Genomic DNA, 27138 nt, shown 5'->3' with positions numbered 1-27138 from the left:
TCCTTCCGCTCCCAACTGCAGTCAAGGGCCATTCCCTTCAAACTTCCAGTGTCATCCAAGAAGGATTCCTTAACTTTGCACTTTTTTTTTGCAAGTAATTTGTGTTCTTCACTGTGGAGCATTTTTAATCTTATAATAAGACTGATTTATAATGTTTCGTGCAGTGACCCCCGGACGGTCGTCTTTTTGTGCAGGTGCATGTTTGTGTACACGTACATGTACGTGATAAGTAACTTTTAGTTGATCCCTGTGTGCAAACAGTATTTATAGAGAGGACACCTCAGTGTTAGCAAGGACTAGTAAGATTCTCATCTTGACAGAAACTTCTTTAATGCAAAGTTTTCTGCGAGCTCTATCATTTTAACCAGTGGTGGATATTCCTATAGGGTTCATTTCTCCTTGGGGGAAAAAAAAGAGGAATTGGAAAGGTATTTCAAGCAAGTTCTTTATAATCTGGGCGTACTGAATTTAGCACCAGCTTTTGTAATCACAGCCAGCCAATATATACGTAGCTCTGATGTCCACACACTCATTTCATGACAACGATGGGCTTGGGTTCATGAGGGAAGCATACTTGTTTTCCAAAAGGGATAAATGTGCATACATGTTAACAAAGTCCAGTCTTGATTTTTCTTTGGAAGTTTTCCTTTCTGTCTGTGCCACACTCCGTTGATTCTTTCTCATGGGACACCTCTGTCCTAGAGAAAGCAAGAGGATTGGCAGAGGAAGCCAGAATGGACTGGTCAACATTGTATTATGAAGGTAAAGTGATGCTCTTCAGAAATTCTGCAAAACACAAATTTCCAAATCATGGAAATTGAGTAGGGTTTTCATTACCCAAAACAAATGTTGATTTTTTTTTATCAAGTCTAATTTGAACCATTTGGTGCAATCATGGTATAAATGAGTATGCTTCACTCTGCCTACAGATATTACAGTTGTTTCAGCTGGCCTGGAAACATTAGCCTGAAACACTGGGAAAGCACCATCACATAAAAGAACTGTGTGAATAAAGAAGAGTGTAATTTTGTTTACTTACACAAGCAAACTGCTCCAGTGTATATTGTATATGCTAGCGGTGCATCTTTCTCAGTCAGTGCCCTCCCAGAAATATGTGTTTAAATGTAAATTTGCTAAAACAATAAGCATGCCAAGTTGTTTTCCCACATAATTTCAAGTGTTTCTCAGAAATTATCACAATATTGCTTTAAAAATTTCCCTAAGTGCTTCCCAGAATCTATTATCTTCAATAAGAATTTTTTTGTTTCACCATTTTTATTCATCTCCCCTTCTCGCCTGCTTACACACACACGTACACACAGGCACACAAACTTTGACCCATACACACTTCAGATTGCCAAGTCATATAAATTAGAGAGATAAATGTGATCTAACAAAAAATGGGAAAAAATAGCTCTGATGTGAGTGGAGAGCGCCCAGACCAGTTAAACTGTTTGGCTGAAGAGAAGAGGTTTAAAAGTAACTTGACTTTAGAAAGACAATTTAAAATCAAAATAGCTGCTTGTTACGTATGGACCCACGTGAGTTCCAAAACAGGTCACTAGTGGGGGAATGGGAGAGACGAGGACTGAAAGTTTTATGACCTCTATAAGCCTTTTTCTTTAAAACTGTAGGTAGTGCTTTCGGTCATCGTAGCCAACCCTATCCAACTCTCAGGTGGTATCCGTGAGCTCTCCATTTACAGCCCCCCATAGGAAGCTGAGGGAGTGCCCCTGTTCATGACGTCTGAGATAACAGTCTGAGCCCATCACTTGCTCCTGAAGTGACCCAGCAGTTAAATGTTATATTTCCTAATTTCTGGGTCACTTCCTTGACACATATCCACCCAACCAAGAGGCCAGCACAAAGGCACAGGTGAAGGTGAGCTATGGTGAATTAACTGACTGACTGCCCTTCATCAGCTTCTTCCAAAGTGTTTGACAAGACGTGTGTGCATGATACGTGCCTGCCACATGTCAATATTAGCTCCGTAGAGAAGCAACCTCTGATTTTTATGACTACGCACCCCTTTCGTAAAAATGCCTGAGCTTGCGCCCCAATACATGTAAAGCTGTTTCTAAATTAGTAACATTAGCAAAAAATTGTCTTTCTAGGTTAAAAACTAAATAGAAATTCTCATGTTTACTCCTCACGTTAGTGGACTGTTGTGTACCCCCTACGGATAGGAGAGAATGGGGGGAAGGCATGTGTCTTTGTTTTTCTGGTCACAGCAGAATGCAGGAAAGAAGATGCTCTCTATACATGTATAAATAGGGAAAGTTGTGAATGTTGAGTCGTGAGATTTCATGCACTTTTCATGGTTTAATGTTTTCAGTCAACTTCATTGAGGTATACTTTCCATGCAAAAAAATCTACCAATTTTACATGTACAATCGATACAGTCATCTATGCGTCAGCACAGTCATGATGTAGAACGTTACCGTCACTCCCCAAAGTTCCTTTCTGTTCTTCTGCAGTCAATCCCTTTCTGCCACCCTCAGCCCCTGGCAACTACTTATCTCCTTTCTGTTCTTATAGTCTTACTTTTCCAAAATGATTCCTCTGACTGGCTTGGTAGTGTCTGTAGCCTTTTAGGTCTGACTTCTTTCATTCTTAAGGTTATGCTTCTATCAGTAGTTTATTCCTCGTTATTGCCCAGTAGTTAGTATTCCTTTGTGTAGATCTCCCACGATTCGTTGACCCTTAAGACTTAAACGTCTAGAAAGCCTGGCAACATTTGTGTTTCAAGTTTTGCATAGCATGGTTTCATCAGTTTTTAACTCAGCAATTACAGCTCAGTTTTACCTGATACGAGTGCCAAGCTGGATAGGCTTGAAATTTGGTCATTTCTCTACCTTCTACTCAACCACATGTCTCTTGCCTTGATATCTGAATTCATCCTGAAGGAGAAAGGATAGAAAATTCCAATGGGAAACTGGTCATGAAAATAAGTTGCCAGTATGGTTAGGGTGCAATAATTCCTTAAGATAGTACACTGCAAATGTAGACATGAAATCAAAAACTACATCTCATAAACCTCTGATTTTGTTTTAGGTGGTCCACATTTCATTAAAAGCTTTAAAATTAGATCAAAGGGGAAATGTTTTTAGTTTTTAGCGAATCGTTTTTGGATTTTTTCTTTAAATTGTGCCTTAAATTTGACTGATGAGAAGTTCGTTAAATAGAGTAGAAAATTAAACTATTCTGCACCTGTCTGAGACTTAAACTATTGGCCGATTTCTTAATAATTAGAATATTGCTAGAGCAAAGAAGCCCTAGATCTCTGCTACGTTCAGTGTTCCTCTCTCATTTCCATGCATGGAAAGAAAGGCAGTGTTTCCCTCTGTGCTCTGGCATGCCAGTGGCCTGCTGTGAACACAGATGGGTTCCTTCTTGGGCTGGGGATTCTCTGGGCTTGAGGTCACCTGACAGTCTAATGATCCCAAAGCCTCTTATCTGGTCTCTCTTCAGTCTCTTTACATCTTTCCTTTTCTACTCTCCCTTTCCCTCAAATAAGAAAAACCAAACAGTCTTATTTGACTTTGGTTTTAAAACTATGCATCCTATAAGGTGCTTTGATGTGAAGAAAGGGCTCAAATGAAACCACTGAAACCATGATCGTTGATCCTACTGCAAGAAAGATTTTAGAAAATCACTCTGGAGCCATGCAGAACTGGGTGCCAGATTTCTACTGAGTGATATGATCACCAGTCCAGTGAATAATAAAAGGAAGTCTTTTCATTTAAAATGCTTAGATGTAAATATTTTAAGTGTTGTATACTTTTTCTGAACCCGGTAAAACTGGTTTCTAAGTCTCGATTATTTGGTGTTACTCATCTTTTAATTAATAGGATAGCCAGTTAGTGTCATAGGAAATCAATACTTATCCTAATACCTTGCATTTCACTTAACAGGGTAAATCTTATTATCCTCGTTTCATAAATAATAACCCCCAATGCAGAGGGTTCAAGGTCACTGAACGCTGGTTACAAATGGGGAAGCCTAAAGTAACTGACTCACCAACTACAGAATCGAATGGGAAGGACAAGAATCTAGTTACGCACTCTGATGTGATTATCATTCATGCACGAGACCAGCATCCCAGTGTGAGTTGGTCAGTAGTCAGGATGTTCCTAGTGGCCTAACAGACTGAATTTCTGTTTTATTAATATTTATTCTCTGATAATACCTAATTCTTTTTATGGCTCTTAATTACTCTGGTAAAGTGTATTTGACATGATAAGGGGGCCTGGATTATAGATCTCTACTTCTCAAGCTATCTGTGAGGAAGGACCAGTTTCCCCCCCAATCACTCTTAAGCCAACACTTAAGTTCAATAAAATAAAATAAAATTACTTTGAAAAGAAGTGCTCATGCCTTCAGTTGTTACAGCAGTGTCCCATTGTCCCGAACGTTTCCAAATGGTTGCTCTCAATTACCTGCAGACTGGTTTTAGGAAAATACTAGCCCTCAGACTAGCCCTTTTTGAATAGCATGTGGACCACTCATGGAAAGTCTTGTCTTAACAGAGGAGTCTTAAGCCACTGTTTGAGAATCACTGCACCACATTGTGCTTATTTCTGTCACAAAGATCTTCAGGAAAAAAAGAACCTTGGCCTCTCTTTTTTCCCTTTGATGATTTCTAACTCCCTTCAACCAGTTTAATCCGAGGATATGCTAAAAGTGATGTTCATTTCTAGCGTTGAGCTTTTAGACCCATTCTGTTGCATGAGAAAGTCAACTTTGTTTCTTGCTGCAGTTTCTCTATTTGTGAACGTGATGGTCTTAGAGCATCTTGGTGAATGATGGCTTCTTTGGAAAGAACTTTGGTGGCATCTCACATTGCCTGGATCCAGAGGTTACCCTGTCAGGAGGACTCCAGTGGGGAGTATGCAGTGTAGATATTTGTCCCGTCCCCAAGCACATTTGTTTACAAAGAGACTGTGTTGTCCTTCTGTGTAAATATAAATGGATGCTTCTGTTACCACGATAAATGAAGCTTCTCTTTTATCATTCAGGCTACCAGCGAAGTAGCCTGGACCTCTTCCACCAGAAGTAAGTGCTTTAACATAACAGTCTCCTTTTTAGTGGAGACAGCCACTCAGGCCTAAAAAAGAGTCTGAAAGGCAGTAGATTTAGAAATAGCAGGCCTTGTGGCAGGCCAGGAGAAAAGAGAAACCATGTGGGACTGCTGTGTACCGTTAGGGGAGGGAAGACAGGAGGGTGATTGACAGGAGATGCCTCAGGTGGGTTTAATCAGTTGCTATGGTTTCTAAGGCCTGTTTTAATACCGGAGGCTGCCAGCTCTGTAAGTACATTATCGATATGCAGATTTAGGTGCAGGCTACCTGGGAAGAACCTGAGGAAGAAATGGCTGTACCTTGCTCAGACTGGGTTTCCATAGTGGAAGCCTCCATAAAAGGACAATCAAGAAAATGGATTTGATGGTAAAAGAAAAATAGTGTAGAAGAGGACATTACAGCGCTCTGGAGACCAGCCTTGTTCAGGAGAGGCCCTGCTCCTTGTCATCACAGACTCAGTGTGCCCACCTGCAAAATGGCCTCATGGATGACAGTCACTTACCTCAGCAAACTTGGAGTCAGAATTTCTGGGTTCAAGTCCTGGGCCCCAGTTAGCATCTTCGCAACCTTAAGCCATCTCACCTCCGGTGTCTCATCTGTTACACATATGCTGAGCTCTGGAAGCTATTACAACGCTCAAATGAGATAATCTCTGCAAAATCACAATGTATTTGTCTGCTTATTTACAACATCAACATTCTCCTTTACCTCCCTGCCCCAAAAAAAGAATGGAAGGGAGACCCGTTGCTGTGAGCGATAACTTTTTAAAAAATGGCTACTGCCCGACTCCAGGATCATCCAGGGTCACCGTGTATACACATCATTTGTACGACTAATGTGAACAGACAGCTGTCTGAGAGTGTTTGATCTGAAGGCTAATTTCTCCTGCAAGATGAGGGAGGGACATCTGTATTTGACTTTATGTAGGACTGGACACCCACACACATATAAAATGATAGAATGCTAGCAATGAGCCTTATAAGGGATACCATGTAACTATTAGAGCTTCTTTTTTTAGTAATTTAAATAAATGACAAGTATTGCCTTTTTATCAAATTTTAGGTGTCATGATTCAGACCATACGATTGTGGTCCGGAGAGAATTTCATGTTGCAAGGCTGAGTAGAACGGTCTACAAGAGAGAATTCTCCATTGCAAAAATAGTACAGTTCCCTTTATCCTGTTTCCCTAACGTAACATCTTACATGAGCATAGTACGGTTGTTGAAACCAAGAAATTAGGATTGATACCATGCTGTTAACTAATCTAGAGACTTTATTGCAAATTTACCAGTTTTCCCACTAGTGTTCTTTTTCTGGTCTAGGATCCCTAGAATCTCGCATTTGTTTGTCCTGTCTTCTTAGTCTCCTCCAATCCGTAACCAATCTTAGGTCTTTGAGTTTTTAACATTTACACGTTGACGAATACTTGCGACTGTTTTGCAGGATGCCTTTTAGTTTTGGTTTATCTGATGTTTTCTCATAATTAGATTGAGGTATAAATTTTGGGGCAAGCATGCCACGGAAGCAGCAGTGTGCCCTTCTCAGTATAAATATATACACATATGTATCTATCTCACACAAGGTCCGTGATGTTCCTTATCACCGGGTAATGTTTCTTGGCCAACTTGGTTAGGGTGACGTCTGCTAGGTTTCTCCATTACAATGTTATGATTTTCCTCTTTGTAATTAATAAGGCTCTTGTCTTGTTGTTTAAGATGATTTTATACTTCTGTAAAGTGACAGTCAAGGGTTGGAGCAAGTGCTGTTCACAGAGGGTTGCCGAGTATCGTGTACTGGTGGGAAGAAGCTGTGCCCTAGAAGATGACGGAGTCATTATTTAAGTGTTTGAATAGATTTTTCTCAATCCGTACTGAAATGGATTGCCTGACATTATACTGCAGGATTTTTAAGCCCGACCTCCAGGCGTATCTCATAGTTACTAGCAAAAATGAAAGTGTGAAATGCTTTTTAATGTATATTTAACAACACATAGTCTGGTGATTACTGATGTGTATTCTCTGTGGACTCCCCTCTGCTATCAGAGGAGAATGTTGAGAGACAACATTTTTACACATTTATTCGATCTAAATCCATCACATGTTTACTTTCTAGATATGTATAGCTGTCATTTATAACAAGATCATAAAAAGTCAAATACGCTAAGTCTAACTCAAACTTCGAGTCATAGGATTACAGTCAATTTTCAGAAAAGTGCAATTACTGTTTTTCCTTACTCTACCTTATGAAATAGGCTACTGGTAAATGACACGAAAATATAGCCATTAAAAAGGGGGGGGAAATACAGCATAGCAATGGGGGTATGGGGGTAATGCTACTTTGTTCATCCTTTTGATTCAGAAATTCACATAATAGCTCCTATTTAAAGGAATTTACATCATTGAATCCAGTGCTGTGCTCGAGAAATAAAATGTGAAAAATGTACTAAATTCCTTCCTATGGTGTCACTGTTTGATAAGGATTAAGGTACCTTTTTTTGGGGGGGGCATACACTGGGTTGCACAGCAAGAGTTCACATCTCGTACTAATATATGCTAGATACTTGCATAGTCTATAGGCCATTGTTGTTAAAGTAGCAGTAGTGTAGGCATTTTAGATCACAGAGCCCCAGTGGTCTACGTTTTGTTTGCTTTGACATTATTCAACTCAATCTGTTTCTCTAACTGTGACTCTAATGACTACGTTGGCATGGCAGAAAAGTATGCTTTGTGGATCGACTTGTATTAACCGTGCTTGCATGTTGTTTTCTGCTCTCGGTGTTCCATGAGCAGACAGAGCACCTTCGGTTGCACTGAATAGTCATGCACAGTCAATAAGTTTTTGTGTTTGTCTTTGTCATTTCTTTGATGTGGCCTCCAGGATGCTGCCGGCAAGGTGCTGGACCGCTGGGCCATCATGTCTCGAGAAGAGGAAATCATCACCCTTCAGCAGTTTCTGCGGTTCGGAGAAACCAAATCCATTGTGGAGCTGATGGCCATTCAGGAGAAAGAGGGGCAGGCCGTAGCTGTACCGTCTTCAAAGACAGACTCAGACATCAGAACTTTCATTGAGAGTAATAATCGCACCAGGAGTCCCAGCCTCCTTGCCCATCTAGAGAACAGCAACCCTTCCAGCATTCATCACTTTGAAAACATCCCCAACAGCCTCGCCTTCCTGCTGCCATTCCAGTACATAAACCCGGTCTCAGCCCCGCTGCTAGGATTGCCTCCGAATGGGTTGCTGTTAGAGCAACCAGGACTGAGGCTGCGGGAACCCAGCCTTTCGACCCAGAATGAATATAACGAGAGCAGTGAATCTGAAGTGTCTCCCACACCCTACAAGAACGACCAGACGCCCAACAGAAACGCCCTGACCAGCATTACTAATGTGGAGCCCAAAACTGAGCCAGCCTGCGTGTCCCCCATTCAGAATTCCGCCCCGGTCAGTGATCTGTCCAAAACCGAACACCCAAAAAGCTCATTCCGGATCCACCGGATGAGAAGGATGGGGTCAGCGTCTAGGAAAGGAAGAGTGTTCTGTAACGCGTGTGGGAAGACGTTCTATGACAAAGGTACTCTCAAAATCCATTATAACGCTGTTCACCTGAAGATCAAACATCGGTGCACCATCGAAGGTTGCAACATGGTCTTTAGCTCCCTCCGAAGCCGTAACCGTCATAGTGCGAACCCTAACCCTCGCCTTCACATGCCTATGCTAAGGAATAACCGAGACAAAGATTTAATTCGGGCCACATCAGGGGCTGCCACCCCCGTCATAGCAAGTACAAAATCAAATCTCACACTCACAAGCCCTGGCCGGCCCCCAATGGGTTTTACCACTCCCCCACTAGACCCCGTCTTACAGAATCCTCTCCCTAGCCAGCTGGTGTTTTCTGGGCTAAAGACTGTCCAACCAGTTCCTCCGTTTTATAGAAGTTTACTCACTCCGGGGGAAATGGTGAGTCCTCCAACCTCCCTCCCGACCAGTCCCATCATTCCAACCAGTGGTACCGTAGAGCAGCTCCCCCCATTACCCTCTGAGCCAGCAGCGCCAGTAGTGATGATGGCCACTCATGAGCCCAGTGCCGACCTGGCGCCCAAGAAGAAGCCCAGGAAGTCCAGCATGCCTGTGAAGATCGAGAAGGAAATTATTGATACTGCCGATGAGTTTGACGATGAAGACGACGACCCCAATGATGGCGGAGCTGTGGTCAACGACGGGAGCCACGACAATCACTGCCACTCGCAGGAGGAAATGAGTCCAGGCATGTCTGTGAAGGACTTTTCTAAGCATAGCAGGACCCGGTGCATTTCAAGGACTGAAATACGAAGGGCCGACAGCATGACTTCCGAGGACCAAGAACCTGAGCGGGACTACGAGAACGAGTCTGAGTCTTCGGAGCCCAAACTGGGTGAGGAATCCATGGAAGGGGATGAGCACATGCACGGCGAGGTGAGCGAGAAAGTCCTGGTGAACAGTGAGAGGCCGGACGAGAACCACAGTGAGCCCTCTCACCAGGACGTCATCAAGGTGAAGGAAGAGTTTACAGATCCCACTTACGACATGTTTTACATGAGCCAGTACGGACTGTACAACGGCGGGGGTGCCAGCATGGCAGCCCTGCACGAGAGTTTTGCATCATCTCTGAATTACGGCAGCCCTCAAAAGTTCTCCCCGGAAGGTGATCTGTGTTCTAGCCCAGACCCCAAAATCTGTTATGTGTGCAAGAAGAGTTTCAAGAGCTCCTACAGCGTGAAGCTCCACTACAGGAACGTTCACTTGAAAGAGATGCACGTCTGCACGGTGGCTGGCTGCAATGCCGCCTTCCCCTCTCGCCGAAGCAGAGACAGGTCAGTAAATCTCCATTGGCTGCTCCTGCTGGGGGTGGAGGGTGCCGGTCATGGTGGACTTGAAACATTAAAAAAATCCAGCTTAGATGTTTTCTGATGCACTGTAAAGATTGTCCACAGTGATCACGTGACCCCCCCAAGCTGCCGTGCTCGTGAAGGATTGTTGCAGTTGGTGCTTGTTGTGATTACGCATGCAGAGTCATGTGCCATCTTACCCAGTAATGCACGCCATTTTTCTCTGTGCTCTGTGTATGTGTGTATGTTTCCATGCATCTAGGTGTGAATAAGTTAACTATGTACACAGTTCCCTGCTTCCCCGTGAACCTTCACTTAGAAGCCGCAGCTTCTGTTATATATATTTCTGCTTTGCCATGTGGCTTTTTAATTAAATCAATATATTATCTTCATACACACATATTTATCCAATATAGAAACAGAAATTTACGGATGGAAAGAACCATAGGTCCAGGACATCGAGACAGCCTGCATCTCCGTAGGTATAACCAGAAATGTTATCGTTCTTACATGAGTATTTAGTATGTCCTTGAATTCTTTAAGAGTCATACAAATATCAGAAGAAAACGGGACCAAAGTAATTGTTGATACGGGGAAGTGGTATGGTGATGGGGGTTACTTTAACTTTTTAACAATGTCTTGGAGCACATCTCTAAAATATAATCTGTCGTGGGAATTATGCACAGAAGGGGAGGCATGCATATACTTTGAGGATCAGTTAGAATATATTATGTCCAGCCTTCAGATGACATCACACCTTAGCTATGTAGCTGCAGCTCTGAAACAGTTGGGCTTAAACAGAAGCAGCTGGTCCTAAACTTACAGTGGTCTTTTTCAATCATCTTAAAGAAAATGTGATAGAAATGGAATGTGTCAAGGTGGTCAGTGGTGGGGTAACACAGTTGTCCTACCCTTGCGGAGATAAGCTTATGAACAGATCATTTACATGATACACTAGCTCAACGAGAGTCACGCAGTTAGTTCATCCCATCATGTTGGATGTGGTTTTTGGTTTTCCAGTGCCTTTTAAAAATATTTTTGGAGAAAATTTTTTTACATGGTAAAAATCAATATATCTAGAAGAAACAAAATGAATTAGGAAGTTTCCAAAGAGCCAGCACCCAAATTCTAGTGTTTATCGGTTGGGCAGAGGTCTCTGACAAAGTCACATATAATAGAAGTACACTGAAAAGTAGTGATCTGTCACTAGAATGCTCAGCTTTTTTTAAAAGTTCAATCTTTTTAAAAATGAACGTTAAAATGTATTTTCCTTTGTACTCAAATATAAGCGGCCCAATGTATGAAAAGCAAAATCTCTGAGAAAAAACTAAGTGGCTTTCTTTGTACAACTCAAAACATACTTTGAAGAGAAATCTCTTCTTAAAAATCCCCCCTCCCCCATTTACCTTGTGCTGTAAAAACGTTTTATGGTCACAAAGTTCTTTTCAGTTCCAGGTTATCATCGACAGCCCCAGAATACGGCAGATAAGATAGATAGCTAGACTTTGAATAATAAAATATAATACTGTACCCACCCCACCCCCCAAGTTTGTGAGCAATATTCATTCTTTTATGTTTGAAATAGTGCACTGGCGATAATGAGGTTAATGCATTGGATTTTTTTTTTTAACAAAAATAAAAGACTCATGAAAACCTGCATAAAATATTTATGGAAATGGAGTGTTTGAAGACAAGCCAAAATTTAAGCTTATTTGCATGAATTCCTATCACAGTTTTAGTTGGTTTTGCTGAAAATACTGCAAGTCATGACACTGGAATAAATGGCTCTGGGACCAAAGGCTACAACACCCGAAGCTTGGTGCTCTCATTTATGTCAAGCCACTAGAAAACGCAAGCGCTTGTGTTTTTATGTCCTAATGTATAAGGAGGTACTGTGGGGAGGGTGGTTTGTCTGAGGAAAAACATTTAGTGATTGAGTGATGATAGCAGAAGACTATTTCAATCTCTAATTTTATTTTAAGGATTGAGAGTTTCATGAGTGACCAGCCATACAGAAGTTTAGACCAGTGCCTAGGATAACTAGGATATAGGATATTCTAGGTGAGAAGCATAATACAGATATTCTCCCATGTATGTTCAGTCACAGAAGAGATTGCAAACCTCAGAAGACAGGTGATTACATTTCATATGGGTAAAATAGCACGTCATGCCTAATCTTTTTAATTCTGGAGTTTTGTCACACATGATAAAAAGCAAATTGAAAAAAAAATACTGTACAAGAAAGTCTTGATTCTCACGTGAAATTTTGCTTTTCAAGAATCCGCAAATCTTTTGCCCTCAGGGTAAAAACATAGCAAAAACTCTTGATACTTTGACTTTTTTTTAAGAAGAGTGTTCATCCTTGTTGAGTCTATTACTTGAGTTAATATATGATGTGACTGTAACTACCACCGAATAAGCAAAAACAGTGATGCCACTGGGGTACCACCCTCCTCGTGCATCTCAGGAAACACAGTTGCACTATAATTGTACTCCTGTTTCAGCCCTTTATTGTCATTTCATCAACTAATAACGACCTGTAATTTAATCTCCTTATTCACAAAGCCTCTTGCCTCACATCTTGAATCTACCCCTCAGACATATGATCTTCCTCTTTCTCTTCACTTGTACTGTGTCAGTCACAAGAACCCCAGGAATTTCGTGTCCCTGATTTTGTCCTCTTCAATTCACTATGAAGCTAGGATAAGTTTTCTTACCTTTCTCTGAGCCAACATACCTTCCCAAACAGAAATCCCCCTTTGCCTTTAATCCTGCCGTGTCCTCGCCCATTTCTCTCCTCTTCCCAGAGTCTCGACTCATCCATCCTGCACTCCACAACATCTTCCTTGTGCAAATAAAGCATTAGAAGGCATTCCGAGTGGGGGCTGAAGTGTGCAAGGCTACCGGGTTTCCGGGATGCCTGGGATAAAATTAACAGAATGACCCTCTTCCTACTGTCTGCGAAAGCAGCCTTCTTGTCTTTGGGCTTAGAACACCTTACAGGAGAGAGAAACAGGTCTTCTTGTGCTTCTTCCAAGATGGTTATACACGAGGGAGTTGCGTGTTTGGTCTCAGATAGATAGGCTGTTAGTAGGATGGAGGTAGAAAGATGTTAAACGCTGTGTTTTAGATTTGACGGCTAGGTAGCAGAGATTTCCAAGTCTTCGCTTATGGTCTTTCTAGGTTTTTATAAGATCCCATTGAAGGCTTTTTGAAAAGCAAGAATATTCTTTGTGTAAAGTCACAAAAAGGGAGAAGAGAGAGAGAGAGAGAGAGAGAGAGAGGCACAAGCAAGGCTTGTGAGGGCTGAGGAGTCCAAGCGCAGTGTCAGAGGTGTCCTTTTCTATACAGCTGTGAATGAGTGTGAGTTTAATAAATCAGAAAGCAAAGAGGACCATTCCACGCTAATGACAAAGAGCAAGCTAATATACCCAGACTCCAGTTCATCTGGTCGCTAGGTGGTTGTTAGGGTAATTTTTACTCCAGGTTCTAGAAGTAAAATGTAAATTATTTTCCCTGTAAAGAACTATAGAACTATAAGGCAATGGCTGAAGTATTTACGTGCATACTGATAACAGTGTGTAGTGTTACACCTGACAGTCTCTAAACACCCTTACTTCTTTCTTGTTCGTCCCTTGATTTTTCTGCCAAGGTGCTGTTCTCTCAGGGAACAGGAAAGCTGACCTGGGTTTTGAAGTAAACATATGAAAATACTCCCTGGGAAGAAGACATTCCAACTGGCCTAGAACCTACAGTCTTCATACAGGACATTTTCTTGAAGATAGTGTCATAGAATTGGCTGGGCCTGGCTTCCTTTGGTCATTTCTCATCCTCTGTCATGTTTTTTGATCCCCAGGAGGGCCGACTGGCCATGGATCAACCCCATTTATAAATTACATTTGGTTTTTATTCAGAAAAATAGAAACCCTTCTGTCCTCTTCCCCCAAATTCCTTATCATTTGCTAATATAAAAATCGATTTAATGCCGATCACTAAAACAGACGTAAATAGATTTTACATTGGCAGCTATAACGAAGACGTCGTCCACAGAAACTAGATGGTCTGCATCTTTGTTCCTCTCTTCCTCTGAGAATAGTGGCCACTAATTGCCACAGTTTATCTTGAATTTTATCAGAAGGGTCAGCACATATGGTTGATCTTCAAGGTGTAGGAAAGGCGATTCAGCCCCATGAATAGATTTAAAAACAAAATAATATTTGGTCAGGGTGATTTATAAATAAATATGAGGCAACTATTGGTGCCAAGGGTGAACCTTCTCTTTGATGGCTAGTTAAATCTGTCCAGATTTAAACCTGTAAACTTCTTGATTTGTATGGAATAAGATATCTGTATTTGGTTTATTAAAACCTGCTGATGTCTCCAGAACTAAATTTGTTCCTCTATAGGCCTCTGGGTAGCTGTACCTAAAGAGCAGAGATGTATAGTTTTTGCTTGTCTGATTACCTGACTTCCAGCCCTGTACAGGTGTGCAGGAATAAATTAACATGAGCTACCTCTGATGAGCCACTGCATACATTAACAGCAGAGGTGAAGATGCGAAAACATGCTGCCCGCCTCCTGTTAGCACCTTCTCAGCAGCGACATCCATTTTTTCCATCATTCTCTGTGTTTGGAAATGTAGAGAACTTTCTAAAGAGAGATTCTCAGTAAATACACATGATTTCACCAGGCAATACCTCCAAGAAATGAGCCACTTAGCACCAACTGAAGATAACTATTAGTATATTTGCCCTAATATAATTAGCTGTCAAATAAAGCGTGTTAATCCTCTCCAAGTACAAGAAGAGAACATGTTAAGGCATCAGCCTTCTCGTTTCCTATATTTTTGCCATTCAAACTGCAGCTCTCCAGAATTCTTTTAAAAGGTGAAGTTGTGCCGGTCCTCTGACTTTTAAAGGAAGAGGTTTTTTTTTTTTTTCCTTCTTCCCTGTTACTCTGTTTGGTTCCACAATACAGCCAGGAGATCAGTAGGTCTTTTGTACTTCTCTCCATTACTTTCCATCAAAGGCAAACAAACAAAATAAATCCCCCTTCTGAATAATTGCTAGTTGTGCCCTCCTCAACTGAAACTTTGGTAGTAAGATAAACTTCGGTGTCATTCCTGTCTCTGGGCTTCTTTTTATACCCTGGGAGAAGAGCAATGAGCAAAACAGTCTCCTTGTATCATGGGGAGAGACTCTGTCAAGCCTACAGTGAGCCTCGGATCTTCCTAATGACCTCCTGCTGGCCCAGCTGGATGTAAGACAAGCTCATTTAAGCCTCTGCTGACCTTTCACTCCTCCAGTCCAAGAACTACACCAGTCACTTCCACCAAACTGCCTACAAAATAGACAACAAAGCTTAATGGCAGGCAAAGGACTTTCTCTCCATGATACAAAGAAATTTTTACAAATTTCTATTGATGGGAGTAACATTCAATCTCTCGTGGCTACGTAACTGCCTCTGCACAAACATAATGCTTCTATAATACCCTTTATCCTTATCTTCCCTCAAAGGGAACAAGCTACTGCTCTCGCCAGTGCAAACTCGAAAATTCAGGCAAAAATAGCATCTAGAGCAGAATGCACATACCGAATGCACAGGTGGTAATTTTCATGATAGCACCACTTTGAAAGGGTCATCTTCCTGATTTCCGTCTCCCTTGGGTCCACCACCGTCTACCCGATCCTCTGATAGACTTTCTCTCGGTGTGATTCTTTCTCATCATTATTCATTTGAAATATTTGTTTTTCTAGATAGTCTTTTCTTTTTAAAAAACACAGGCCATTTCTCACCTGGAAGCAGGTTATAAGACTTCACACATATATTAGTATTTGCTTGTATCAGTCCTGGGAAGATGGGCTCTCTCTTAAGGTGAGAGGCTTCTGCCAGCTCTCTCTTGCTGTAAATGATCATTTTTGTTGTTGTTGTTCTTGTGCTAAGAAGAACACAGACTTTTCTTTCTCTGTTGAAACTTCATAGTGAAGGTTGGGCTAGGAGGCATTTCTTTTTTAAAAAAGCCTTCTCAGAAATAATTGAATGTTTTTGCCGTAAGACTCCCACAAGCTTCAAATAAATGAATGTGGCAGAATATAAAAGTTTACACTTGCCAAAAAATTACAATGTCATAAAAAAGGGATTTATTAACTTTTAATTCTTCAGTGCCAAGATGTGTGTGTGCGTGCACGTGTGAGAGAGAAGCAAGCTGAGGAGGAGGAGAAAAGAATGCTTTTCAGGAAAGGACAATTTTTCTTCAGTTATTTAACATAAAAGTACACTTAAAAAATACCTAGATGTTATGTCCCAATGCTAGCTGCTTGAATTAAAACAGGAGCTGTAAATTCCTGGTAAAAAGCTGTTATGCCTGAAGTGTTAGTGATCTTAACTCTAGTACTTGATGGAGTTTATGACTTCTTTTACTAACTAGGGGGAAGAATGTTACCTACTTCTAGTTTAATGCTTTTTCTTGCTCGCTCTAATTATTTTGACTTCACCTCAGGAGAAAAGAGCCAAGTGCTTCTACCCGAACGTACGTAAGTGGCGCCTCAATTTTGCTATTGCATATGTCAATCTGAATTATCACTAGCTATTCGAAAATGATGCTAACATTCTCATCTAAAGGCATCCACATAATGTATATGTGTGTTGATACGTAAACACCCACATAAATAAGAATATCAAAAGACAGATCATCCTTAATTGCCAGAATAGACATGTTCATCTTAGAAAGTGATATATGAAGTTACTTCAGCACATGGATGGGGAGCAAGATTTTTTTCAGTCAAAGGAGACAGATTTGGGCAATGAGAACAACAGACCTTCAAAAGCAAGCCTCTTGGGTCTGACGGCCAGCTGAGGGGAGCCGCTCTCACTCTGCAGCCTTTTTAGTCTGCTGTGTCACTGAGGGGGCACTGGGGGGTCAGTCCACTCACTAGTAATTGTGTTTTACAGACTTCTAAAGCAATTGGCTCAGTCAGTCCCAATTCAATAAAAGTGGAGAGCAAGAGAGAGAGCACTTTTGTTCTATTTTTTACTTGAAATTATTTCATTCAGCAGTCTGTCTTTTTTATTACCAGGACTTGACATTAGCACTCCAAGCTATATTAGCATCCATTTCAGCAGTTCAGTAATGGTATTAAAAAAACACTTAACTTCAACGGTGAATGGCTGTATGACAGTACCATAAAAAATCCACATTAAAAAAAAAAAAAACTTACGTATTTGTCCCAGCAAATTATTTTTCACTTGTTTAACCACTTCAAAGCTATGTTCTTGTGACGGGTATTCACGAGAACCTTCTTGCTCTCAGAAGCAAGCAGTCAGTGGTGCTCTGTGGATGAGGGAATCGGGAGAAAGAGGAAAGGGGAATCCAGTGGGGAGAGGGTAGGTAAAGATGCTGTTTACCCTGTAGTTAGATTACCTTCCATTCATCAGCAGAGATGGAATTGGCAACCTCAGAGCACCCAAGGTGAAATTCTTGGATTCTCATGCATGGCTGGGATTTGATTTTGAACTCAGCACTCTCCAAACTTGGGAGCAGAGCCTAACTACTTTGGCACTGCAGTGTGCTCATAAATGACTACATTAGGTTCTAAATTTTGATTAAACATTCAGTAATTAATCAATGGTAGACACGAAACAGTTGGCAAGGTCCAGAGCTGCAAAATGTGTAAGACATAAAACATTACGAAGCAATTAGAATACGCTCCTTCAAGAGAAGGATTGCCTTCAATAAAGAGGTAAATGATAGCATCCTGCTTATTGTGGACGTAGGCAGCCAGAGCAATATGATAAACTGCTGGAGATACACATATCAGTAATCATCCACATTATTAGGGCCATTAATCATAATTCCAAAAATATGACAGCAGCAGCCAACTTTTTGACCAATTTTGCTTCTGCCTGTTGGCCATTATAACTTCGCTAATAGACTGCAGAGCTCCTGTGCGTGGCAGTTTGCATTGAGAATGGAAGGTTAATTATATTTGAGCTGCTGATTTCTTCTCTCCTTGGAAAAGGCTTAGCACTTTGACGATCCCAGGAGCTCCCTGTTGTTAAACCAGTAAGAGTACTCTACTGAAATTTTCTTTGTTGTTCAGGAACGAGGAGATGTTTCAAATGAGATAGAAGTGTCAGGCTGGAATAGCCGCTAATGTTTCTTGCTCCAAAGTGATCCTTGGGCAGCAAGATGAATGCAGGTGTTCCTTCAGCTCACTTTGCTCTCTCATTTCTCTTCTGCAGACAGGTAGAAATGTCACTGTATGGTGATACACCAGGTAAATCCCACAAGATTCGTGGTGGTTTCAATATGAATATATATGGAACTAAGAAGTTGGGGAAAGTGGTTCATGATTTGGGGAGGAATAAGCACCTCTATCATACAAAATTCTGCTTCTGTGGCTATGCTTGTTGTGAATCAAAAGTAAAAAGAATTTCAAAAAAATCATCTGAATGTTGCTAAACATTGAAATGTTTAGTGGCATAGGTGCGTTGCTGGTTGCTTAACTGAAGTTTTGCTGTCTCAGCTGGTGGCTTTGACGTTGTTTAACCAAAGACAAATTAGATTTTGCACATTCTTTTTGTTCATGTATCTTAAGTAGTTTCATTTTTCAACACAATTCTAGATAAGGCCGTAGCTAAGTTATAATATTGCCTACAAAATTCTGTACCCCCCAAATATTGTCTTTTTAAAAGACATATTTGGGGGGTACAGAACTCATACATCCTTGGGGAACTCATACATCCCAAATATTGTCTTTTTAAAAGATCATAAGTTAACCGTTTTAATGCTATAAAACCTTCTTGGATATTTAGTCTTAGAAAGTATTTCCTTTGAAAAAGCTCTCAGAGAGAAACTGATGTTCCACTCTGTACACTTTAGAAACGATAGCTTATTTTTAAATAGGAGAAGAAATTTGAGCATCTAGAGAAAAATGCATTCTTATTTTGGAAAGAGGTCTTCTAAACTCTTTGTATAAGACAATAAAACAAGGGATGAAGGCTTGAGGGCTAGTTCATCGAGGGTAAATATAAATCTCAAAATTCTAGCTCAGATTTACTGAAGTCCTTAAAAGATGCCAGGGTGAACCACCTTGCTTTTTCTTACCCAACAATGGTAGTAAACCGAGCACCATAAGAGCTGCCTGATTGAGAAAATTTCCAAATGCTGTGAAAACATAATCCTATTCACAGTGTAACACGCGTCTCACATTACAGCGCAACAGGTTATCTGTCGAATAATCGGCACCCTCCGGAAGCCTCGATGTGTCGGCTACAACTCAGAAGTAAAATGGTTAGGGAACAGGACTGGATATCAATTCTGCACTTAACCTGAGCATCCAGCATAGACATTCTCCATCCACCAATCTGCCTTCCTAAATGCCATCACTACGTTAACATTTTGTATGCATTCCACAGCAATGACAAATTGTTTTGTAACCGTAGTGCCAGATTTAGTATGCGAGAGACACGTTCACCTCTGCCAACAAACCAATCATTCTCACTAACATCTTCAGAGTTACAACATTTATAAAGTTGCAAAGTGGAGTAAACAAACCATCTGTTTGGCTTTTCCATATATGTCATGCTTTCTTATTAGCATATTACGATTCATTTAGTAAACAAATTTGGTGATTTCGTTCACGTCAAAGTTAGGTCGGAAGCTTGAAGATGATTAACATTCCCGGGACAGGCACATTAATACATTGCTTCCTCGGCAAAGTTAAATGGCTTCTCAGGAGAATCGTCCCTTGTTGACAAGATGAGACTGTCAATTTTGTTCGCCTGCCACGTTAGGGGCCGTAAGGGGATGGCAGGCTCTGAGAGAGGGGAGTCATGTAGGCAGCATAATTCACTGTGAATTGAGAAAAGAAGTCTAATTCTGATAAATGGTCGACCCCAATACATCCTACCTGTTATTACAACAGACGTGCCGTATCTGTGCAGTAAATTAGCTAAACCCCTAAAGAGTTTGGTGGGAGCTTATCTTCAAGTGAATAATTTGAATGTAGAGGGAACTGTCTGCGTGACCAGTATGGATGATTTGTTTTATATTGAAAGGGATTGAAGTGACTGAATTTCATACTTTTAATTTGCAAGAATTTGCTTAGCTTTTATTTCTTGCATTTATTATGTACTTCTATACTTCTGGGGGTTTTGGGAGCATTGTTCACTAGAATTTTACATTGAATTTCCTGAGCTAGGGATGGTTTTTGGCTCTTTTGGAGAAAAATCTTTAAATATTAGCCTAGTAGAGCAACTATTTGTTTTACAGAAAACGTATACTAACAAAAATGTCGTTTACTTCACAGGGCTGTAAGACATCAATTAATGATGATACAAATATTTTTGAGGCATTAAGGACAACAGATAGTGTCATAGCAATCGGATAAGAAGAGAACTAATGAGGGGCAGAGGTTTTAACTTTTCATTTCTGTGGATTTGGTTAGCAGATTTAATTTCTGATCAGGAATATTGACTCAGTATCCCACAATACACTCAAACCCAGCGTCTAGATTTTCCCAGATTGTATATAAATAACATTTCTCTGCCCCAAATACACACACATACACACACACCCCATATATATAGTGGTATCTGCTGTGTATACATCACTAGGATCATTCTGGACAATATAATTTGAGAAGTGTGTGTGTGTGTGGAGAGGCAAAAGCTCCAACATGGAGCCTCAATTCCATTTCACCTGAGGCATTGTAATTATCAAGTATTTTGTTTCAATTCGCTAAGTTTAGAATGGCTCAGAACTGATTAAGAATTAAGGTTAGATTCAGTTTCTCATGTAACCTATAGCTTGATTTACTATTCACTTTGGACAACCACATTCTGATTTTCTAATTTGCTCATGAGACTTTTTCGTTAAAGTTCCTTCCTCTCAAAACCAAAGTTAAAATCTCAAAACGCTTTTTCTTTTCAATGTATTTAATGTGTTTAATTTTTATTTTTATGATTAAACATTGCATTAAGTTGAACTGGGCACTTGAAGAAGCTTGGAAAGAGAAACGTGAGAAAAGAAAAGCTCAAGACAGGACTGACTTTCTCTAAAGGGCACTTGCATTTGCTTGACTGTGTTGGATTTGGTGTCTTCTGTGGTTGCATGGTAAAGTTTTTTTTTCTTTTTTTTTAAACTGACATATAATTGACGTGTTTTCACTAAAGAAACCGAAAAAGACTGGTAGTCCACTTTAGTCCAGCTAGAGTACTTCCACTCAGCATTTCATGGAGTAAGTTTGGTTTTATGACCTCCCCTATATCGTATAGGCTTTATAACTTTTTTGCTTTTGAGGGTGCTCTCAGTTTTCAAGAGGCTTTTTGGTAAACTCAGTACAGAAAGAGTAGGGAAGAGTACAGAGGGTCAGAGGAAACATTTGTGATTCCAAGCATAGCCTAGGTTATAGGACTGTGTCATGCCCTAATTATATATCATTACCTTACACCACGGTGGGGTGTGATAGGGTCAGAATTATTCCCTGCTGTATTATCAGTGTCTTTTCTTAAATATTCAGTTACATGCTTCCAATCTTGGGATCATTGTTTTCTCTTCCACAATGTATTCTGGGGAAAGTTTCTGTAAGGCTGCATATTATTGATTGAAGTCAAATAAATGTAATTATGTCCGAAGTGCAAAGTATTCTACTTGAGCTGCAAGAGACTTGAGGTTGAATCAGGTATAGCTTACGTTCTTCTTGAATGTGACCATCTTGGGACTAAATCTTGGCCTACTCTCTTGACGAGATCCCCAGTGAGATCAGATCCTTACCCCTTCTACTTATCAACTCACCTTTTCTCTTCATCCCAGTCATTTTTGTTTTTTCTGTAAGAGGAAGCTGCCTCCCCGGAGTATCGGTATTACCTACCTAATCAAAGCAAATAGAAACAGCTTTTGTACTGTTGACATTCTTATAAAATATAGTAAGTGCTAACATGGTTTTTGTTCATGATTATTTTTTCCTCTTTTCTGGAGATAAATATTCAGAACACTAGGTTTATTTTCTAGAAAAACTCTCTCTCTGGAGAACTCGGAATTGGTTCCTTTCTGGAGTCCCCCTTCTCCTCCTTACGGACAGCTGCCTACTGCTTCCTCGGCTGCGGGTCCTCCCGTTTCCAGCACTCTCTGGTCTTCCTCCCATTTCAGGATCCTCCTCCCTGTACGTCCGATAGTCCGTTGGCGTGACTTCTCTCTGTGTCTCTTCCGTCTTCCCTTTCCTTTCACCTCTTTGGTTTTCTGATCCACGTAAACTTGTAAGTTGCTGTTAACCCCAGGTGTTTGTCTCTCCTCCTTGGGCAGTGTTCTCTGACAGTTCAGGGTTTGGATTGACTTGAGTCCAGGTCTCTGTTAACATCAAGTGCTGCCTTTTGTCCATTCTGTGGAGGCTGAACCTAACCTCTTGAGGCACAGGATCGGGACTCTCTAAAGAATCTGTCTCCTCTCCCTCCTTCTCTTGCTTTGCCTCTTTCCACCCCAGTAGTACTGGAGTTAGTTAGAACAAACCCACCATCATGAGAGTGGACCAGTAAGCTTTCCACAGCACGTTCTTCCCATCCCCAGTATTTTGCGTATGGCATTTAGGAGGATTATCAAACAAAAAATGAAACAGATTAAGAAATGAACATAATCAATTCTCTTGAACTGTGGTTGCATAATGGAAATCGACTACCACGAATGAACCCGTGTACTGAAGTTATGAACAGCAGAGCTAATGCACTGCCATGAGTTCATCTTTATTATTGCATTACACCTGAATCAATTGATAAAGTAGCTTTTTTTCTTAAGCAAGGGATGGCACTTAATTGAATAACAGCCAAAGTAATTATATTAGCGGAGGCCAACAGTACTGCTGACAGCGGAAAAGGGACACTGTTGAACAGAGTGCCAGAGCTGGTCTACACATTTCTGCACATTGTTCGGTTGACAGATATTGAGGGCTGGTACATCATCTAATTAGATTACAGATTTCCATTGCTGTTAAGTGAGAAATGAAGAGAAACATCTCTTCCTGGTAACATAGCAGTGGAGATGTGCAATTTCACAAGTCATCTTCGGAAAGATGTGTCCATCTGGGGGATCCGTGTGTCCCTTTTGTCGATGTTAATTTATTCTTCCTTATTCAGTGTGTCTTGATGTAACTGCTGTGTGTCTGGCTGTTGTTTTCTCAGCAGTGAATCTAGGTAACTGCAGATGTGTGAGAAGCAACGGAGTTCTAGATTAAAGTCATCGCAAAATGTGTGCTTGTGAAATTAAGAAAGGGAGGGGAGGGAGGGTGTTAAAAATAATACACAGGGGTAGGACCTCGTGAGCTGCTTGTGGTCGGCAGATTGTTTTATCAGTAGATTGTTTGACAGTATGTACTGTCACTCTACTTCCACATTCCTGTAATAACTCTGGTGGTGTCATACCTACATGTCAGGGGAAAGACTTCACAGTAGGCATTTCCTACACTCTGCTTAGCAACCCCGCACTTGGAGTCATCTGCCATCTGACACCAAGGAGACGGGGAGCGACTGTGTCAGAGCAGGGACCGTGGGGACCACTTCTGTTCATCATTCACATATCCGCACACTGCATGCATCTGTGCAGAACTCATTTACGGACGATGCTGATGCTGTGAATTTGGTTTATCTTAATTTGATGTATGACTTTTTGGATGATGCGGCTGATCTGAAAAATCATCGAGACAGCCTGAGATGATCGCTTATGACAGAAAATGATTTTATGATCAGAACATTTTAAATCCCTATGTTATTGTTTAAGTTTTTTTTTTAAACCAGATGTCTAGAATGTGAATTTGTTTTCTCTCTCTCTCTCCTTCTCTCTTTTTTTCTCTGTCTCTCATTCTTGCTTTCTTTTGTGATCGATTTAGCAAAAGATTAGAAAGCTGATCTTATTATCACAAGGTAAGCTCAGCCTTCCTAAGTGCAGCGCGGAGGGGCTGCCGCCCCTCTGCCCCTTCAAACCCGGAGTGCTGTATATTGTCTTGTGTGGAAAGGTGGAGAAGTGTTTCCCACCTTTCTTGTCTCTGAGGCACATACCTCTCAACCATCTCTAAGAGATATTAGCCATGCTCGTCACCAAATGGAGTGACTCATCTCGGTCGTCCATACTTTTTAATTCTAATCAGGTGGTCTGTTGAACTTGATGCTGGCCATTCTAGGTCATTTCTATTATCAATTTCGGTTATCACAATTACTTCTCTAAGAGGTAGAGCTTCTGCCATTATCGAGAAGCTTTTATATCTGTATATTTATTTACTGGTTTAACTTTTGGAAGGGTAGCCTTCAATTTAGGTACGTGTCACACGTGAGCCTTTGCAGGTGGAGAGAGGTATATGCCCAAGGGCACTTTAAAAATAAATGGGGGATATAAATACAAAGGCAATGTTTTCAGACAGATAATAACCTATCAGGCTTTGGTAAATCATGACATCCCTATGGATGCTCTGGGATAAATCCTATCTTTTTTTTTCTTTTTTTTAATGCAAGCAAAGCATTCAGTGAGTAGAGTAAAAGTTTTGCTTGTCTAAGAAGTATGGACTCCAGTTGTTAAAATAGAGGGACCATGTGTTATTATCGTGCTTGATTTTTTTTTTTTTTTGTATTTATTGTGTGGGTTTTTTTTTCTTTTTCGGTCCCTTTGGGGTTTTTTCTGTTGTTGAGTGTGATGTTTTTAAAGGGTGGGTGGGTTTTATTTAAAAAGTCAACTTCTGTTTTTCAGGGTTTTTTTTTTTTTAAGAACTAAATTTTTAAAACTTAAAGTACTTGAAAACATTTTCAACTCTAAAAGGTAGCAGCTTCTGAAAATAAATGTATTTTACTATTAGATTGAGCTGAGATCCCATTCTGCAAAAAGGGATTTATGTTTAAAGACAGTCTGTAACCCTATTTCAAATTGCTAACCTTTTAAGCTTATTGTTTTTCCTACCTAAAACTTGCAGTGTAGGAAGGTGAGGGGGAACGAGTCATTATTTTGTCAAGTGAACCCTAAATTATCTAGACCATTTACTTTTTTTAAAAAAGGATCCTTTTTACACCTTTAAAAGTGTTTGCTCTAGAACAAAAGGCTTTGTTTTGTTTTTAGGTAAATTCAAATTGTTCAGTTTAGACAAGCAGAACGTTTCCATCCTTTTATCCTATTTAATGTATTTTTTCAAATCTCTGCTGTGAGATTCTCTGCAGCTGATGCTGCTACAGTGTAAAACGAACAGAACAATCATTCAGGAAAAGGTGCATGGGTTTGCATTCATCCTACCGCTGAGGAATTTTACTCTCTTATAAAAATTATGTTAATGAAAAGCTCCCCTTATTGCACTCCCCACCACCACTTATTCCCAAATCCTGAGGATGTGGGGAAATGTTTGCTTTTACAGGGGTGTCATTAGCAATGAATGTGCTTATGTGGTACCTAGTGGAAGCTGAATCAATTTTAAAATGCTCTCCTTTTTCTCACCCTCCCCACTCCCTGTACACCTACCCCCCCCCTTCCCTCTTGTTTTCCTAGACACAGTGCCAACATCAATCTCCATCGTAAACTGTTGACCAAAGAACTCGATGACATGGGCCTGGACTCATCGCAGCCCTCCCTTAGCAAGGACCTCCGGGATGAATTTTTGATGAAGATCTATGGTGCCCAGCACCCCTTGGGGCTCGACGTCAGGGAAGACGCCTCCTCTCCCGCGGGGACAGAAGACTCCCACCTGAACGGGTACGGGAGGGGCATGGCGGAGGACTACATGGTCCTGGACCTGAGCACCACCTCCAGCCTCCAGTCCAGCAGCAGCATCCATTCCTCCAGAGAATCCGACGCAGGCAGCGACGAGGGGATCCTCCTGGATGACATCGACGGGGCGAGTGACAGTGGGGAGTCGGCGCACAAGGCCGAGGTCCCCACCCTCGCTGGCAGCCTCGGGGCTGACGTTTCAGGATCTCTGATGTTCAACAGCTTGTCCGGGAGCAATGGTGGGATCATGTGCAACATTTGCCACAAGATGTACAGCAACAAGGGGACCCTGCGAGTGCACTACAAAACCGTGCATTTGCGAGAAATGCACAAGTGCAAAGTCCCCGGTTGCAATATGATGTTCTCCTCTGTGCGAAGCCGGAATCGGCACAGTCAGAACCCTAATCTCCACAAGAACATTCCCTTCACTTCGGTAGATTAGTCTCAGAAAGGACACTACAAATGCCAGCTCTCACCAGATGGCCTACGTATTTGAACTGCCATAGTCAGTGTGTGCTTGTGTACTTGGGATGGTGTGTGTGTATATGTGTGTGCGTATACACACGTATGCCTCTGTGTCTACATACACACACACACACACACACACGTTTTCTTTTCTTTAGATACAAAAAGATAAACACTAGGTGCTTTTGAAGTTTTTTTCTCTTTTTCCTTTATAGGTCGGATCTTTCATTTGGGGGTGAAAACAAAGTACCCTTTAAACACGTATACACACATCCACACATAAAAGCGTGCAACTAGCCCAGATTTTGACAGAATAATAATTCCTGGTCCTCTCCAAAGAGACAATTTGTTGTACCCATGACTGTTGCCTGCACAAAAAATAAAAGGGAGGAACAAAAAGAAACAAAAAAGGAACTCCTTATAGTTGTCTTTTGTGAACTTTAAGGTTTTGAGAGAATCTTCAATTAAAGCATGGCAGATTCACCTGTAAATATTTAGCCTTGAGAGGCCAATGATGTAAAACAGTTGTATTGATGGTTGTTTAACTCTTTTGTTTAATTTTTTACAGTTACATCAGCTGTTTGTTAGATATACAGGAAAAAAAAAATAGTTTGCTGGCTAGCTCTATTCATTTATGTTAGCATTAATGCACATTTTTTAAGGGAAAAAAAAAAACATGGTCTTGTTTTTACTACCTGCTAGATATAGTGATAAAGAGGTGCTGGCATGCCTTACAGCACAGATCTGATTTTTTAAAATGTCCTGTACTAGTACATAAATCCAGTCATGCACTTTTTTTCATACACTACAAGGGGATGTGTAATATCCATGCTTCTTTTTTATCCTTAAACTATTGCCATACTTCGAGTAAGTGTCTTTTTAAAAAAATTCACTTGTATAAAAATGGTCTGGTCAGTATAGGGCACAAATGCCAAACAAAAGTATTAGTGTTAACACAAAACTGCCAACTTTGCACAAGTTTCCAGAAAAGAAAATACA

General features: G+C 40.8%; 1 protein-coding gene across 2 annotated transcripts in view; it reads left to right on the top strand.

The window, feature by feature from the left end:
• Positions 1 to 26116, top strand: part of BNC2 (basonuclin zinc finger protein 2) — a 283941-nt gene extending 257825 nt beyond the window's left edge. For both annotated transcript variants that reach the window (XM_060013468.2, XM_060013467.2), the window contains 2 exons: positions 7960 to 9929; positions 25456 to 26116. In XM_060013468.2, the coding sequence (XP_059869451.1) occupies positions 7960 to 9929; positions 25456 to 26116 (2631 nt within the window). The remainder of the gene's footprint in view (positions 1 to 7959; positions 9930 to 25455) is intronic.
• The last annotated feature ends 1022 nt before the right edge of the window (positions 26117 to 27138 follow it).

This window comes from Delphinus delphis, chromosome 6 (genome assembly GCF_949987515.2).
Source record: "Delphinus delphis chromosome 6, mDelDel1.2, whole genome shotgun sequence".
Taxonomy (NCBI): Eukaryota; Metazoa; Chordata; class Mammalia; order Artiodactyla; family Delphinidae; genus Delphinus; species Delphinus delphis.
The sequence above is the reverse complement of the archived record's forward strand: the minus strand, read 5'-3'. Positions and strand labels throughout refer to the sequence as shown.